The following is a 13,712-nucleotide window of genomic DNA, read 5'->3' as shown; positions in this document are numbered from 1 at the left end:
ACTAGGCCTGCTCTTGGTTAAAAAACTGGCTTCCTTTTAACAACCTTCTTAATCCAACAACAAGTCCGACTGATCCAAACCCACCGCTGCATCCCACCCCCTTCACTTTACCGAAGGAGATACCAATATTGCATCTGTTACAATCCGGTTGTGCCAACAAAAGTGGGTGCGGGTCAGCATTTCTCCGATTATCCTGTCCAGGGTGCTAGCGCAACGGCTGCATTTGAACTACCGCTCATCTTATCACCTAACATAGGACATAATCAGGGTAGAATATAGCTATTAAACCCCTTGCTCGGACAAGTGGCAGGATAATGAGGTGCAAATTTCTGTTCAATATTACCCTGGACATGTTTTGCAGGAGGTCAGAAACTGTTCCCGTAATGCTGTCTTGTCCTACAACGCTTGATTCTCTAAAGGCCATTGTTCAACACTCCAGTGAAGGCACGAGGGGAGCGGTGATGCGAAGTGACCTGGGCTCAGTGTGTAGCGCCAAGTTTGCCATCATCTACGATACCTAAATGGCGAAGCTCCAATGCTTTCTCGAGGAAACGGGCCACCCAGTCAGAGGTCTTATTGCAGACTTGCGTGATTGGAATCCAAAGAGTTCGATGAACAACGTTAATTTTTAACAAAAGACCTACCATCATTCCCAAAGGCCACGATTCCTTCAGAAGCTTGAAGGTAAGCTGAGACTATTCGGTTGCTGTTCTCGAGTGAGTTTAGCATATATGCAAGAGCAAATGTGTTCCTATCGATTCACTTCACCTCTGCAGGTGGAGCGGGAGCCTGCACAGATGCATGTGTTCTATGACCGGCAGATTGGTTTCCCTAACCTAACATCAACAGGGGAGCTCTCGGAGAATTAAAATCACATTGGTGAGATACGCTCGTTGATATTTCGGCTTCGTAGTGAACTCGACAAGTTTGGTGTGCAAATGTGGACGGTGAAGCTCGATGTTCCACCAGAGCTTCGAGCTGGGCAATATCTCTGAAATTCCCACCCTCGTGCGTCCTTCGTAAGGTCGTTGGGTCTGAGGTAGCTTATCAACTCACAGGCTAGTTTCGTTGGGAACATGTCGAAAGAGACCATTGTGGGATGAACTAAGCGCCATCGACAGAGAGAGGTAGGCAGATGAACCGAGCAGAAGTAAACATGGAAGAAAGAAAGAGAGGAGGGGCCCCACCGAGATGTTGAGTAGTAGCCGTGATGGAAGAGTGATGTGGCAGCAAGTGAGATAGCGAATGGCAACAGCGGGATTAGAAAGGAAGGCACGACTGTGCTCTACGGGTACACAAAATCACGAAAACACACAACACGGAATACCAAGCCAAAGCAGTAATAATTCAATGGGTCTAAAATTCGATATCTCTCATTTATTTCCCCAGGAAAGTTAAAGCAGCCGCTACATACCCATCTACCCCAACCTTCAACGTTGGCTGCAACACCGGTATGAAAAAAGGACTATGATTAACCGGCAACTCCAACAACTTCCCTTCCTTCTCCGCCTTATCGTACAACCCTGGATCTGTGCCCCCATACAGAAAGAAACAACTAGGTTTACCAATACTTGTCGCCAGGATCCCGAAATCCTCACTCCCAGGCAAACGCGGGATATCTGTAGTGTATCCATGCGGTGAAAGAGGGAAGAGCGATGAGAAGGTTTTCTCGAGCGCAAAAGTGACGTCAGGGTCATTATATAGGAAAGGGAATTGCGTTGTTGGTTTGAACTCAGGTGGAGGGGCGTTGGACGCTGCTGCTTCGGCGTCGATAATGCGGCGGATGCTGCTGAGGACTCGTTCGCGGACTTCTGGTTTGGCGGTCCGCACGTTGATTTTGACGTCGGCGCGGTCTGGGATGATGTTTTCTGCGTCTCCTGCATGGATTGCTGAGACAGTGACGACGGCAAAATCTGCTGGGTCCACTTCCCGGGCTACGATGGTTTGGAGGCGCAGGATAGTGCTGGAGGCTTGAACTATAGGGTCGATGCTTCGACTCGGCATTGAGGCATGCGCTTGTCGACCGTGGATGGTGAGACTGGCCGTCAGTCAATATGGTATGACCAAAGATAAAGGAGATATAGTTTTGTCAACTTACAGAAAAGAATCTGCCGACGAAGCTACAAGGCCATGTCTAGTTCCAATCACACCTTCTTCGCATCAGTTTCCAGAATTCTTCGTAAATATACCAATAAAAATGACTACTTACCCGCTCGATAAGCCATAACATGCGCACCCACACACAGGTCTGGCTCCGGAACCTTCTGATACAAACCTCCATCCACCATCGCTCTAGCCCCACCTGCCCTCTCCTCCGCCGGCTGAAACACTAAAACCAGCTTCCCCACCCACATCTCCTTCGCTTTCGCAAGCGTCTCCGCCGCCGCTAACAATGCCGTAATATGCATATCATGCCCACAAGCATGCATACACGGCTTCATAGCACCATCTAAATCCTTCATTCTCCTCGTACTCGCATACTCTACCCCTGACTTCTCTTCCACAGGTAGCGCATCGATATCTGCGCGGAGTAGGATGGTTTTCCCGGCTCCGTTTTTGAGCACAGCAGCGACACCACCGCCGATGTTGGCGAAGATCTCGTATACGTCAAGGCTTTTGAGATGGTCTACTATTTTGGCCGCGGTTTCTGTTTCCTGGAATGAGAGCTCAGGAGATGTGTGGAAATGTTTATCTATAGTTTGGTATGAGTGGAGTGTCCGGAAGTCATGTGGTGAAGGGTACTTACAGAGGTCCTCATACTGACCTAGTGCGGGCCGGTGGGCTTCAATGACTTCGCTGATTGAGGGCATTTTAAGGATGCTGGTGTCATGCAATGAACGAGATTGACGAACTATTGAGTATAATATCTGGTCAAACTACAACCGAAGCACGGGCTAATTCCGCATCTCAACGATGTCGGACAAAGTGCGATGCAGACATCTGAGCATCGTTTCCGGGATAGAGAGGGGTAGCTACATGACCGAAGCTACTGACGCATCGCTTAGTAAGGATATACACTCCACGGATGCAAAGGGCAAAGGAGAACGTGAAGAGAGAAGAAGGGAAAAGCGGTGGCTGCTCTCAATTCAAAGAAGCTCTATGACTAATATAAATGAACACAGACAGAGAAGGAGGACTTATACCCAAGTAGTATCCTACAGAGACCTCCCATCCAAACCTAGCTTCCCTGCGTGACTTCTAACCCATCTACGGAGAGTCTCCAGGCGGTGTGTTGAGCCAATCGTCGTATCCGCTGAACTATTCATAGGCTCCGGACGCTCTTCAAAGACTGGCGAGAGAAGCTGGTCTGACATAAACAATGTAGCCGCTCTAAACTGGGACCGGTTTTTGCGACGATTTACTTCAAGCTGAGCCAACATCAAAAGTTAGATTACAAGTAATAAAAGACCGATTATGGACCTGCCATCATCCGGCTGTCTTTTTCTAAATGTGCTTCTAGGCTTCCTAGTATATCTGGTTCTCCATCGGACATGTGAACATCTTCTGTGGTGGCAACCTCTTTCGGAGGCGTTTGCGCAGTGGGAGCTTTGGGAGGGGAAGCTTCGGTAGGCGGAGCTTCAGTTGGCGGAACTTCAGTTGGCGGAGCTTCAGTAGGCGGAGTTTCAGTTGGCAGAGTTTCAGTTGTCGGAGCTTCAGTTGTCGGAGCTTCAGTTGGCGGAGCTTCAGTTGGCGGAGCTTCAGTTGGCGGAGCCTCAGTTGGCGGAGCTTCAGTTAGCGGAGCTTCAGTTAGCGGAGCTTCAGTTGGCGGAGCTTCAGTTGGCGGAGCTTCAGTTGGAGGCGCCTCGCTAACGGGTTCGGGAACAGGTTCGATCGTGCCAATCTCGAGTGCGGATTCTAAGGGAAGGGTTGGAATTTGATTCAGCGAGTTTTGACGGCTATGAGCGATAGCGGTGGCGAGTGGTAAGTCAGGGGAGCTAGAAGGATCGCGATTAGGCAGTTTCTCAGGCTTAGCTTCTGGTTCAGTGGGTTCTGCAGGCTCTTCAGCAGGTGCTGTGAGTCCTGCAAGCGCAGGAGGTTCATCACTCATTGGAATCTCTTGAATGGGTGCTGGTTCTTCAGCAGGCGCCTTGCTGGGTTCGGAGATAGGCTCGGGGACGAGTTCTACGAGCGCCTCCGAAGGCGTGGCTCTTTGAACAGGCGTCGGAGACAGCTCACCATCCTCGCGATCATCGTCTTCTGACCCCCCGTCGCTTTCGCCCTCCTCTTCTCCAGCATCTGCCATCGGCGTGTCACCATCAGAAGGCCCGACTGATCCCTCTTCTTGTTTGAGATGAGGAACTGTGAGTAAATTAGCGCCTGATGCGGGAGTTCCTGATTCTGTTCCCCCTTCCATCCCGCCTTCAGGCACTTTTATCTTCTTGTGGCCTCTTCCAGGCCCCCTTCTCGCCTTCTTCTTAGGAGGGGGAGGCCTTCTGCGCGGTGGTGTTTGTTGCGGGATATCGTTGGCTACAACAACTCCTTCTGCGTTCACAACTCCGACTCCTTCTACGACGGTCCCTGGGGCAGCCACAGCTGGTGCAACTTCTGTGGCGACAGGGTCCGCTTCCTGGACCTCGCCCTCAACCGCCTGACCTTCGGGAACAAGAACCTTGTAAACAGCGACATTCCCTTCCGCATCCACTTTCTTTACTTTCGTCTCTCTCATCGGGGTTGGCTGCACCGGCGCTTGGCCAGTGGTGGGAGTATACTGTGAGGGAAGGCCTTTCCGTCTTTTCGCAAGGTACTCCGGTTCAGATTCTTCGAGGTGTCGTGGTACCTTGACAAATTTCTTCACGGTAAACCCACGTTCCACTTCCTTGTGCTCCTCTTCATCGTCTAAATTTTCCCTCTCTTCATCTGGCGGAGCCGGCGGTTGTATGACCCGCCCTCTGCGTGCAGCCCGGAGAAGCTGTTGGGAATGCTCTGGGAGCATATGAGAGTCGCGCGGCATTGGTAGCTCGGGCCGCGCATCTTTATCGATCTCTTTTTGTTCGGGGTCATTCATTCCAACTGTGACTTCCATTACTCGATACTGGTTAATGGGTAACCCTTCGAGCACATTATGCTCGACGGGGCCACGCCCAGACCGATTGGATCGGCCTCCAGGTCGAAACTGGTCACGTGCTGTTAGCCTGGGTTCAACCTTAGAGATATTGAATTTAAGGAGTACGATATCAGACTGCGAATCATATTCCATTCAAAAGAATAGAGAGAGGTGTGAAAAGCTCAAGATACGTCAAGTCCTCCCGGGCTTAGAAAAGGGGAGCGGGCTAGACCCGCGGTCCTATGGATAGGTATTTGATCGCACGTATCGAGCGAGCAGACGCGTTATTTAATCATAGAATAGGATTAAAGACGCCGTTGGGAAATATATTGAAAGCAAACTCTGGTTTTGCGCTGAGTGAAGAAGCAATGGGGTTGGAGACGACAGGTGAAGACCCAAGGTACAACGGGAGCGGAAATACGTACCGGAGCCATGGTGAACGCGGAAAGTTCAGATCGCGTGACTGCACGGAGCAGATGCCTGGCGTGATGGGCGAATCTTGATGCGTTCGATGATGGGAAGTCGCAGCGCGGTGTGTTGGGCAGGCGCGATCCATTGCAGCTTGAGGCTGAGATGATCGCGACCGTGCATTGCACTAACTGGATTTGGCGGTGAACGATATATTTTCCCTTTGGCACATGGAACTACCTATTGTCCTGGAACAGCCATCGACTGCCATGTCCGCCTTCATGACCCATTATATCCGACAATTTGTGTGCTGGTGGGCGCATGTGCATTTTGGATTATTCAGGAGTACCCCGTTTAGTCATTGACAAATTGAAGCACCCTGATATCCGTGTTGTGCTCAGATTGCAGTGTGAAAGTAGGGTTTGTATATCTACAACGCCATAGGAGTTGACGTGTTGCATGTAAATCCATGTCTAAGTATAGTACAATCCCATAGTAGCTATAATGAGGAGATGCTGCTGCTGCCGGTTCCGGAAGGCAGATGCGCCGGGATGAGAAACACGCCAACGCCCGAGGAGAGTGGTTCAAACAAAAGGCTCAGTCCCAAAATCTCCAAACGAGATCAGTCCCACCTGGAATTAATATTAGCGCATTGGTGAGTGAAGTGCCCGCCTTCGGAACGGCTTACCCAGTGTCCTTCTGCCGTGCAATCCCGCCCTTATCCCTTGTCTCCTTGCCAGTCTTCCCACCTTCTACTACTAATCGATCGAGCTGATAGAATTGGCTGACTACGGTTTGTCTCTGCAGTTCTAGTGTTAGCGTACCTTCCCGACCCAAAGAGCCAAAATCGTGCTTTCAATCCCCACAAAGTGCCACGTATCCAGAACGTACCTTGAGCATTTGTAGCTCCTTCAGCCCTTTCTGCATTAGCTCTTGTATCCGCCTCTCCTCGGTCTCCTTCTCATGTTCCCGGAAAGCATCGCGCGTCCTTCGTTTGGCGTATTCTCGGAAGTTGTATGCGGCGAATTGGCGACTTTGACGGAGGAGGGACCGATACTGCAGACATCGATTCATTAGCATATTTGCCGTTCTCCAACTATCGTGGCCGATACCAGGACGCTATCAGAAATGTGCTTTGGTCGTAAATGCATTCTTTAGTGCACGTCGCGCATTGCGGAAGTGTGGCGGAATGAGGGGCCTGCTGCAGGAACACATACCAGCGATCGTACTTGGTATGACATGTCGCCTTTGCTGACTTGTGCTAACGACATGTTGGCGAAGAGAATACTTTTTGAAGAAGCCCTTTCTAAAATATGGTGCGAACTGAAGCTTGATTAAATCATAACTGGAGGCAAACCGAAGGTCGGAGAAAGCTCGAAGGACCGAGCTTCTAGAACCTGTTCCGCGGCGATCTTGCTAAACCTGAAATCGCACTAAGGCCAAGTGAATAGGCGAAAGAACGCAAGCTATCTCATCTTTCATTTTTATTATTTTATATTGGGTATTGGGTATTGTTCTGAATTATCTGCTCTGGAAGAGCCTACATTGAAGCGGATGTAAAAGGTCTGTCGACGAATTCCCATTCCGCCACCCAGCGACGATTTTATACAGACGGTGATTCCCTGCCATGAACTCCACTGATGCAATTGAATCCCATAAGGCTACCAGGCCGGATGGAAGAAGTTTGTAACCGAGATGAATAGAAACCTTGGGGAGACTCTATCACTCTAGCTGTAGATAGCTGCAAGAATGTAGACAAGCTCTTTGAAAAATAAAGAACGAAATCTCATCTCCTGGTTTTGGTGCACTCACCCGGGGGGCTACTTCCTTCCATGCTTCTCATTGATTCTCCTAAGCTGATCCTGCAAATTCATGCTCTGCATCTCCTGGAGACGAACAGCATCCTTAGCGGGGTCTGGCTGTCCATCGTACGACATGGCTGCTTTCTTCCTCCTGGCCTGCTCTTCTTCGGAAATTGGCATCCCGGAGACACCGTCAAAGACGTCATCGCGCTGGCTAGCGAAGCGCTTGAGGTTGTTGGCGACATCGACGGTAGATAAGTTACTTGAGGAATACCGCGATTCCATCTTATTCCGCTGCTCTTTCCAGCGAGGGTCAAGCAGTTCAACTGGGAAGGCAATCAGCAAAGAGTTGTCAGGATATCCAGTGGTCTTAGCTTACTTCGAATATGGTCTTCCAATTCATTAGCAGGAAATTGTTGTTTACAATTGGGACAGAGAGCCATTGGAACGTTTTGCTTCTTGACTCCCGCGCGAGGTACATAATCTGCCCTGATGCGCATTGGGCCACCCGCTCCCTTCGCAGCGGCTTGCGCTTGCGCAGCGCGTTCGCGCTCTGCCTGCCGCTCGCGGATGACGCGCTCCTCCTCTTCCTCGCGGGCAATCTGTGCGGGTGTTCGATAGTCCTGAACGGCCAGTGGTTGTGGTTGGTACACAGGCTGAACGGGTGGTGCCATTGGTTGTGGCATAGGAAACTGCATCGGTGCTTGTACCTGCGGTGGCATCTGCGGAGCTTGCTGGGAAACGTTATAGTACGTCTCCTCATCGGGTGCTGCCTCTTCAAGTCGTCCAGCAGATAAAGATACCATCGCCTTCTGTTCCAACGAAGCTGACTGCAAGTCATTGAGAGAAGTTGGGGGTGGTAGCTCAGCTTGGTCATCGAGCTCGTCGAACGTGACGGTCGCAATGATGCTGAAGTCGTGCCAGTCTATTTGAGCATACTCTTTCCGCTCATCCTCCACCTTCTTTTCCTCTTGTTGTTTCTGTTGTGCCTGATACTTGACGTATTCGGCGCGCGCCTTAGCCCTGTCTAGTACATGGAAGCGGTTCTGGATGTTGAGAGTCAGCTCGTCGATGCGGGCTTGGACGGTGTCCTCATCCTCAAGCAAGATCTTGTACTGGTCAACTAACGACCTGAAGAATTGGAAGAAACTGTGGTTTGGGCGGAGGAAGTCGAATTGGAAATTGGCACCCTCGCGACCTCGGAGTTCCTTCAGCCAGTTTTCACCATTCCTCGCTGTGTAAGCCGCAGTTACTTTCAGGATTTCAAGGTCTTTCGCACTGATATTGGGCATGCGCGCCGAGAAGCGAAACTTTGGTGGCTCGGGTGGTCCCTTTGGCTTGTTGTCCTGGGCCTGTTGCGCGCCCGTACCGTCTGTTCCGGTGGCACCCCTGCCTTGATTCAACTCATTGAGGTACCAGGCGAAGTAGGCGTAGTATGCATCGTCTTTGTTCAAGAAGGAGAACTTTTGCATGTGACCGGACCGTTCCCGCAGATGGTGTTCTGTACCCTCGCCTCTGCGATGGATGAAGTCGGCTGTCCTTGAGATGTCGTCGCGGACTTGCTTTGGAGGGATCACGACATCTGGAGGAGGCTTCGCGGCCAGACCGCCATCACCAGTCGACGCGTCAGCGCCGTTTGGTGTTGCCGCAGTCATGGTGGAGGATGTGGAGAGTTGGGGTTGGAGTGAGGCGAGCTTTGGATTAAGGATGAAGGCATAAGTCATGATCTTTGAGCTTTCGGGAAAGCTTTTCTGCGGTCTAGCGCGCGTCTAACGCGTCTCCTTCCGACGGCCTTGGCACTGCCGAACAGGGGATCTGTCTGGGCGCACTCAACACGTCTTGTCGCGCCTTGTAGTGGCGGGTCACTCTATAGCAGCGCTGCAAAGTCCTGTGAGTAGATGGTGTTAATTTTGCCACAGATGTCTTCCACGGAAAGGACAAGAAAACGGCCATCTGTTGTGGGCTATTTTTGATTGCAGCTCAGCTCGTCCATGCTTGGCCCGCTAGCAGAGCACCGAACGAACACCTTGCACTTTCCGTGAGTTGCGCGGCTGCCATACAGACAAGGGTGCACACCAAAGACAGAATCTCTTTTGGCCCCTGGCCACCACCAATTCACCCTCACGCTCTGTCGCCCCCCCCCCACAATTACCATCCTAACCTTTCTTACTCTCGTTAACTCCTCTTGTTCGTCCCTAGACTACTCCGTGCATCGCCTACAGCTCAGCTAACACTTTTTGCAGTGCTCCCGAGGGCATTCGTCATATTTGAACATCTCACGCCGCACATCTCGAGGACACCTTTCCTTGACAGTCCGCCGCTATGGCGAACCGAACAGCCCATAACCCCATTCTGCTCGAGAAAAAAGATGCGCGGCAGTCAGGAAAGTCGCCCTCACGGTCGCCAGGCCCTCAGGGGAGGAAGCACCAGCAGCACCAGCAGCCTCAGCAGCACAAGCAGAAGCCCTCTGGATACACTTCCCAGGGCGTGACGGACCACGATATTTTTAATCTTCCGGGCTCCGACTGGCAGCTACTGGGGCTGTTGACCGTCGTGGCAGCTGTGGTCCGTCTCTTCAGGATATATCAGCCGAGCAGCGTTGTCTTCGATGAGGTCCAGTAAGTCCGCGCTGACATTGGGAGGTCTGGCGGCGAGCACCAAGGCTGACACCAAGACTCTAGTTTCGGCGGATTTGCATCAAAGTACATAAAGGGCCGCTTCTTCATGGACGTTCATCCTCCCCTCGCAAAAATGTTGATCACGCTGGCTGGTTGGTTGGCTGGATTTGATGGCGAGTTCGACTTCAAGGACATTGGAAAAGATTACCTTGAGCCCGGTGTCCCCTATGTTTCCATGCGCTTGTTGCCTGCCCTTTGTGGTATTGCGACTATCCCGACCATGTTTCTTACCCTCAAGGCTGCGGGCTGTCGAACAACTACGGCTGTGCTTGGCGCCGGCCTTGTCATATTTGGTGCGAGCTGGACCCTTAGATACTGATTTTTGTGACATGTATGTTGACGCTCGGCAGATAATGCGCTCGTCACCCAGTCCCGGCTGATTCTCCTCGACTCGCCCCTCGTTATATTCACTGCCATCACCGCCCTGGCATGGACAAGCTTCACAAACCAGCACGAACAGGGCCCGTTGAAGGCCTTCCAGCCGTCGTGGTGGTTCTGGCTGGCTGCCACCGGTGTTGGGCTTGGAGCTACCGTGAGCGTGAAGTGGGTTGGCTTGTTTACGATCGCTTGGGTCGGCAGCTTGACCCTCCTTCAACTGTGGGTGTTGCTTGGAGACACTAAGAACGTCACTCCTGTGAGTCAGAATATCTTCCATGACAAGGATGGGCGCTAATGATCATTATGTAGCGCCTCTGGTTCAAGCACTTCTTCGCCCGTCTTTTCTGCCTGGTTGTCATTCCCCTAACCTTCTATATGGCCATGTTCGGTATTCATTTCATCTGCCTCGTCAACCCCGGCGATGGTGATGGGTTCATGTCGTCCGAGTTTCAGGCCACTCTCAACTCCAAAGGAATGCAGGATGTGGCGGCGGACATTGCGTTCGGCAGCCGAATCTCCCTTCGTCATCACAATACCCAAGGCGGCTATCTTCACTCCCATAGCCATATGTATCCAACCGGTAGCAAACAGCAACAGATCACGCTTTACCCGCACAAGGACGAAAACAATGTCTGGATTTTGGAAAACCAGACCCTACCCGAAGTTCTTGACGGCCCCAAGCCAGAAGGCCCCAAGGCGTGGGACAACATGGGCCCAATCTTCATTGAGGACGGCGCAGTTCTTCGACTTTACCACATTACGACTGACCGACGTCTTCATTCTCATGATGTTAGGGCCCCAGTTACCGAGGCAGATTGGCAAAACGAAGTATCGGCATATGGATATGAAGGCTTCGAGGGAGATGCGAATGACCTGTTCCGTGTCGAAATCGTCAAGTCAATGTCTGACGGCGCGGAGGCGAAGAAACGCTTGAGGACCATTGAGACTAAATTCAGGCTTGTCCATCTCATGACAGGGTGTGTGCTGTTTTCCCACAAGGTCAAGCTCCCAGATTGGGCGTATGAGCAACAAGAGGTCACATGCGCTCGCGGAGGCACTCTACCCAACAGCGTTTGGTATATTGAAGCCAATGCCCACCCACTGCTTAAGGAAGACGCCGAGAAAGTCAACTATCGCAACCCTGGATTCTTCGGTAAATTCTGGGAGCTCCAGAAGGTCATGTGGCGGACAAATGCTGGCCTGGTTGAATCTCACGCTTGGGACTCCCGGCCTCCTTCATGGCCAGTGCTCCGCCGAGGTATCAACTTTTGGGGTAAAGATAACCGCCAAATCTACCTCATCGGTAATCCAGTTATTTGGTGGAGCTCCACTGCAGTCATTGGTCTCTACCTCGCAATCAAGGGCTTCGCGATCCTCCGATGGCAGCGTGGGTTCAAGGACTACTCCAACGTCACCTTCAAACGCTTCGACTACGAGATTGGGATGTCCATACTTGGATGGGCTTTCCATTATTTCCCATTCTACCTTATGGCTCGTCAATTGTTCTTACATCACTACCTTCCGGCTCTGTATTTTGCCATCATGGCGCTGTGTCAGATGTATGACTTTATCAGCTATCGATTCAGCGCTCTTGGTCTCAAGCAATATCCTGCCATAGGCCAAGCCGGTGCTGTCGCATTCTTAGCCCTGACAATCACCGTCTTTACAATCTTCTCTCCGCTTGCCTATGGTAATGCATGGACACGGGATCAGTGCAACAGCGTGAAGCTGTTTGGCACCTGGGACTGGGACTGCAACACTTTCCATACTTCTGTAAGTTCTAAGTCCTGAAACCAACCATTGTAAAAGACTAACGAGGCTGCTTTAGTATGATCAATATAACACACAACAAGTCGTCGCATCCATCTCCGCGCCTTCTTCTGCAGCTCCACCCCCACCTCCTCCCCCTCCTCCTGCCGTCCAACACGAAGAAAAGAAGCCCGAGGAACCCATTGTCTCCGCAAAACCCTCCTACTCCCCTCCCCTAGGAAAAGAACTTCCCATCCTCTCAAAAGAGGAACGCATCGAGTACCGCGACGAAAACGGCCGCATCCTTAACGAAGAAGAAGTTGCGGCGCTTGCCGGCAAAGTCAGCTTCAAGACAAGGTACGAGACGCGCACGCGCATCGTCGACGCGCAAGGAAATGAGATCCACGAGGCGCTTGTAGATGCGAGAGTTGTGGAGGGTGAGCAGGGTGGCAAGGGTGTGGCGCCACCGCATCCAGACGCTGAGGGTAGGAATCCAGAGACGAAGGAGAAGGGGGAGGTGGAAGCTAGTGAGGCGCCGCCGACGGTTGAAGCGAAAGATGATCAGGCGAAGGAGAGGAGCGTGGATGAGAAGCAGAAGAAGGGGGCGAAGCCGGCAAGTGAGGCCAAGGCGGCGACGCAACAGCAGGGGTAATTTGTTTTGTGACATAGAAGAGATGGGAGAACCGAATAGTTGAAGGAGGATAGTCAGGGGTGTGGCATTTTAGACGGCGTGGATCGATTGGGTCTGTCTGGTCTGGGTCTATTACGAAAAGAGGAAAAGAAGATTTTTAATCTCTTTTATTACTTTCTTTTTCTTTGGCTTTTGTACGATAGGGTACCACCGTTGTTTGGCTTTAGTGCTCGCAGCAAGGCAGGCAGGTGGGCAGGCGAGGCGTAGCAATGGATAAATGTCCTTCTAAAGTATGATGGGAATTGCGGGTTTCACAGAGTCATATATGCAACTTACCACTCTACCCACTCTTCATGGAGAACATCTGAGATTTTAGGTCTTTTAAGTGGTGGATATGGCTTTGGGACGATGGATACTGTAATTGAATGCGAAAATGAGGCCGTAAGCCCGGTTTGCTGAGTCAGAAGATTTTGTTTCGTGGTTTCGTAGTTTTTGAGATCCTTGTTCCTTGGTCATAGCTGGTAGCTCAGACTGAGGCAAACACTCTGTATGGCAGGCAGGCAACCAGACGGCAACCAGACGGCCAGGCAGAGAGACCAATCTTTCGCCCTCTGTGACATAATGTATGTGGAAGATACTCAGTGGGTGACGTCAATAAACCCAACCATCTAACCCATTCACTGGATTCTCGCACTCCAGTCAGCTGCAAGACTCTCTTTGGTTTGTTAGAGAGGAGGGAAAGGAATACGATTCAATTAGAGAATGAAATTTTCAATGCGGTCTACCAACGTATCTCAACGCTCTGTCTGTCAATGTATGAAGGAGTATGAGTGGCTAAGACAAAGTCGAATATACATGTTTATTGAAGGGGCTGGAGGAGGACGCGGAACTTCGGGGTCGCGGGAAATTGTCCCCGAGGAAGAAGATACATAGGAACCAAGCTAAAGGATCCCACTGGTTCCCTGACAGGTTAGAACTTCTGTCTTGATAGGAGAAGGTACGTGGTCTGGACTTTTCATGGC

The 13,712-nt window shown here is 51.3% G+C and overlaps 6 protein-coding genes across 6 annotated transcripts; 1 reads left to right on the top strand and 5 right to left on the bottom strand.

Moving 5' to 3' along the window:
* Window positions 1-1,361: 1,361 nt before the first annotated feature.
* BDR25DRAFT_292312 (metal-dependent amidase/aminoacylase/carboxypeptidase) lies at window positions 1,362-2,810 on the bottom strand (the record flags this gene model as incomplete). The annotated part of the gene is made up of 4 exons (XM_033688654.1): window positions 1,362-2,038; window positions 2,099-2,153; window positions 2,210-2,692; window positions 2,747-2,810. The coding sequence occupies 4 exons, from the start codon at window positions 2,808-2,810 to the stop codon at window positions 1,378-1,380; spliced, it is 1,263 nt and encodes a 420-aa protein (XP_033544088.1). The 3' UTR covers window positions 1,362-1,377.
* Window positions 2,811-3,074: 264 nt separating this feature from the next.
* On the bottom strand, window positions 3,075-5,520 carry BDR25DRAFT_69902 (uncharacterized protein). Its single transcript, XM_033698934.1, has 2 exons — window positions 5,470-5,520; window positions 3,075-5,386 (listed from the first exon to the last, which is right to left on the bottom strand). The coding sequence occupies exon 2, from the start codon at window positions 5,195-5,197 to the stop codon at window positions 3,413-3,415; it is 1,785 nt and encodes a 594-aa protein (XP_033544087.1). The 5' UTR covers window positions 5,198-5,386; window positions 5,470-5,520; the 3' UTR covers window positions 3,075-3,412.
* On the bottom strand, window positions 5,237-5,913 carry BDR25DRAFT_358800 (uncharacterized protein; the record flags this gene model as incomplete). The annotated part of the gene is made up of 5 exons (XM_033695999.1): window positions 5,237-5,284; window positions 5,358-5,612; window positions 5,645-5,688; window positions 5,718-5,762; window positions 5,802-5,913. The coding sequence occupies 5 exons, from the start codon at window positions 5,911-5,913 to the stop codon at window positions 5,237-5,239; spliced, it is 504 nt and encodes a 167-aa protein (XP_033544086.1).
* A 161-nt stretch (window positions 5,914-6,074) lies between these two features.
* Window positions 6,075-6,723, bottom strand: BDR25DRAFT_317001 (uncharacterized protein; the record flags this gene model as incomplete). Its single annotated transcript, XM_033691638.1, has 4 exons — window positions 6,075-6,084; window positions 6,141-6,253; window positions 6,344-6,571; window positions 6,670-6,723. 4 exons carry the CDS (start codon window positions 6,721-6,723, stop codon window positions 6,075-6,077), a joined length of 405 nt encoding a protein of 134 aa, XP_033544085.1.
* Window positions 6,724-6,958: 235 nt separating this feature from the next.
* Window positions 6,959-8,949, bottom strand: BDR25DRAFT_305670 (uncharacterized protein). The gene is made up of 2 exons (XM_033690457.1): window positions 7,634-8,949; window positions 6,959-7,580 (listed from the first exon to the last, which is right to left on the bottom strand). The coding sequence occupies exons 1-2, from the start codon at window positions 8,907-8,909 to the stop codon at window positions 7,273-7,275; spliced, it is 1,584 nt and encodes a 527-aa protein (XP_033544084.1). The 5' UTR covers window positions 8,910-8,949; the 3' UTR covers window positions 6,959-7,272.
* A 374-nt stretch (window positions 8,950-9,323) lies between these two features.
* Window positions 9,324-13,100, top strand: BDR25DRAFT_267327 (PMT-domain-containing protein). The gene is made up of 6 exons (XM_033687040.1): window positions 9,324-9,441; window positions 9,498-9,872; window positions 9,936-10,225; window positions 10,283-10,566; window positions 10,620-12,083; window positions 12,139-13,100. Exons 2-6 carry the CDS (start codon window positions 9,577-9,579, stop codon window positions 12,709-12,711), a joined length of 2,907 nt encoding a protein of 968 aa, XP_033544083.1. The 5' UTR covers window positions 9,324-9,441; window positions 9,498-9,576; the 3' UTR covers window positions 12,712-13,100.
* Window positions 13,101-13,712: the final 612 nt, after the last annotated feature.

This window comes from Lindgomyces ingoldianus (assembly GCF_010093535.1).
Source record: "Lindgomyces ingoldianus strain ATCC 200398 unplaced genomic scaffold BDR25scaffold_30, whole genome shotgun sequence".
In the NCBI taxonomy this organism is placed as follows: Eukaryota; Fungi; Ascomycota; class Dothideomycetes; order Pleosporales; family Lindgomycetaceae; genus Lindgomyces; species Lindgomyces ingoldianus.
Note: the sequence above shows the minus strand (reverse complement) of the source record. Positions and strands in the feature narration are given on the sequence as shown.

Excerpts from the sequence above, each read along its gene's own strand:
- BDR25DRAFT_305670 (XM_033690457.1), bottom strand. The coding sequence starts at position 8,909 with ATGACTGCGGCAACACCAAACGGCGCTGACGCGTCGACTGGTGATGGC. Across the intron at positions 7,581-7,633 it reads ATTGGAAGACCATATTCGAA|TTGAACTGCTTGACCCTCGC; the intron begins GTAAGCTAAGAC and ends TTGCCTTCCCAG.
- BDR25DRAFT_267327 (XM_033687040.1), top strand. The coding sequence starts at position 9,577 with ATGGCGAACCGAACAGCCCATAACCCCATTCTGCTCGAGAAAAAAGAT. Across the intron at positions 10,226-10,282 it reads CGCCGGCCTTGTCATATTTG|ATAATGCGCTCGTCACCCAG; the intron begins GTGCGAGCTGGA and ends GACGCTCGGCAG. Across the intron at positions 12,084-12,138 it reads GCAACACTTTCCATACTTCT|TATGATCAATATAACACACA; the intron begins GTAAGTTCTAAG and ends AGGCTGCTTTAG.
- BDR25DRAFT_69902 (XM_033698934.1), bottom strand. The coding sequence starts at position 5,197 with ATGGAATATGATTCGCAGTCTGATATCGTACTCCTTAAATTCAATATC.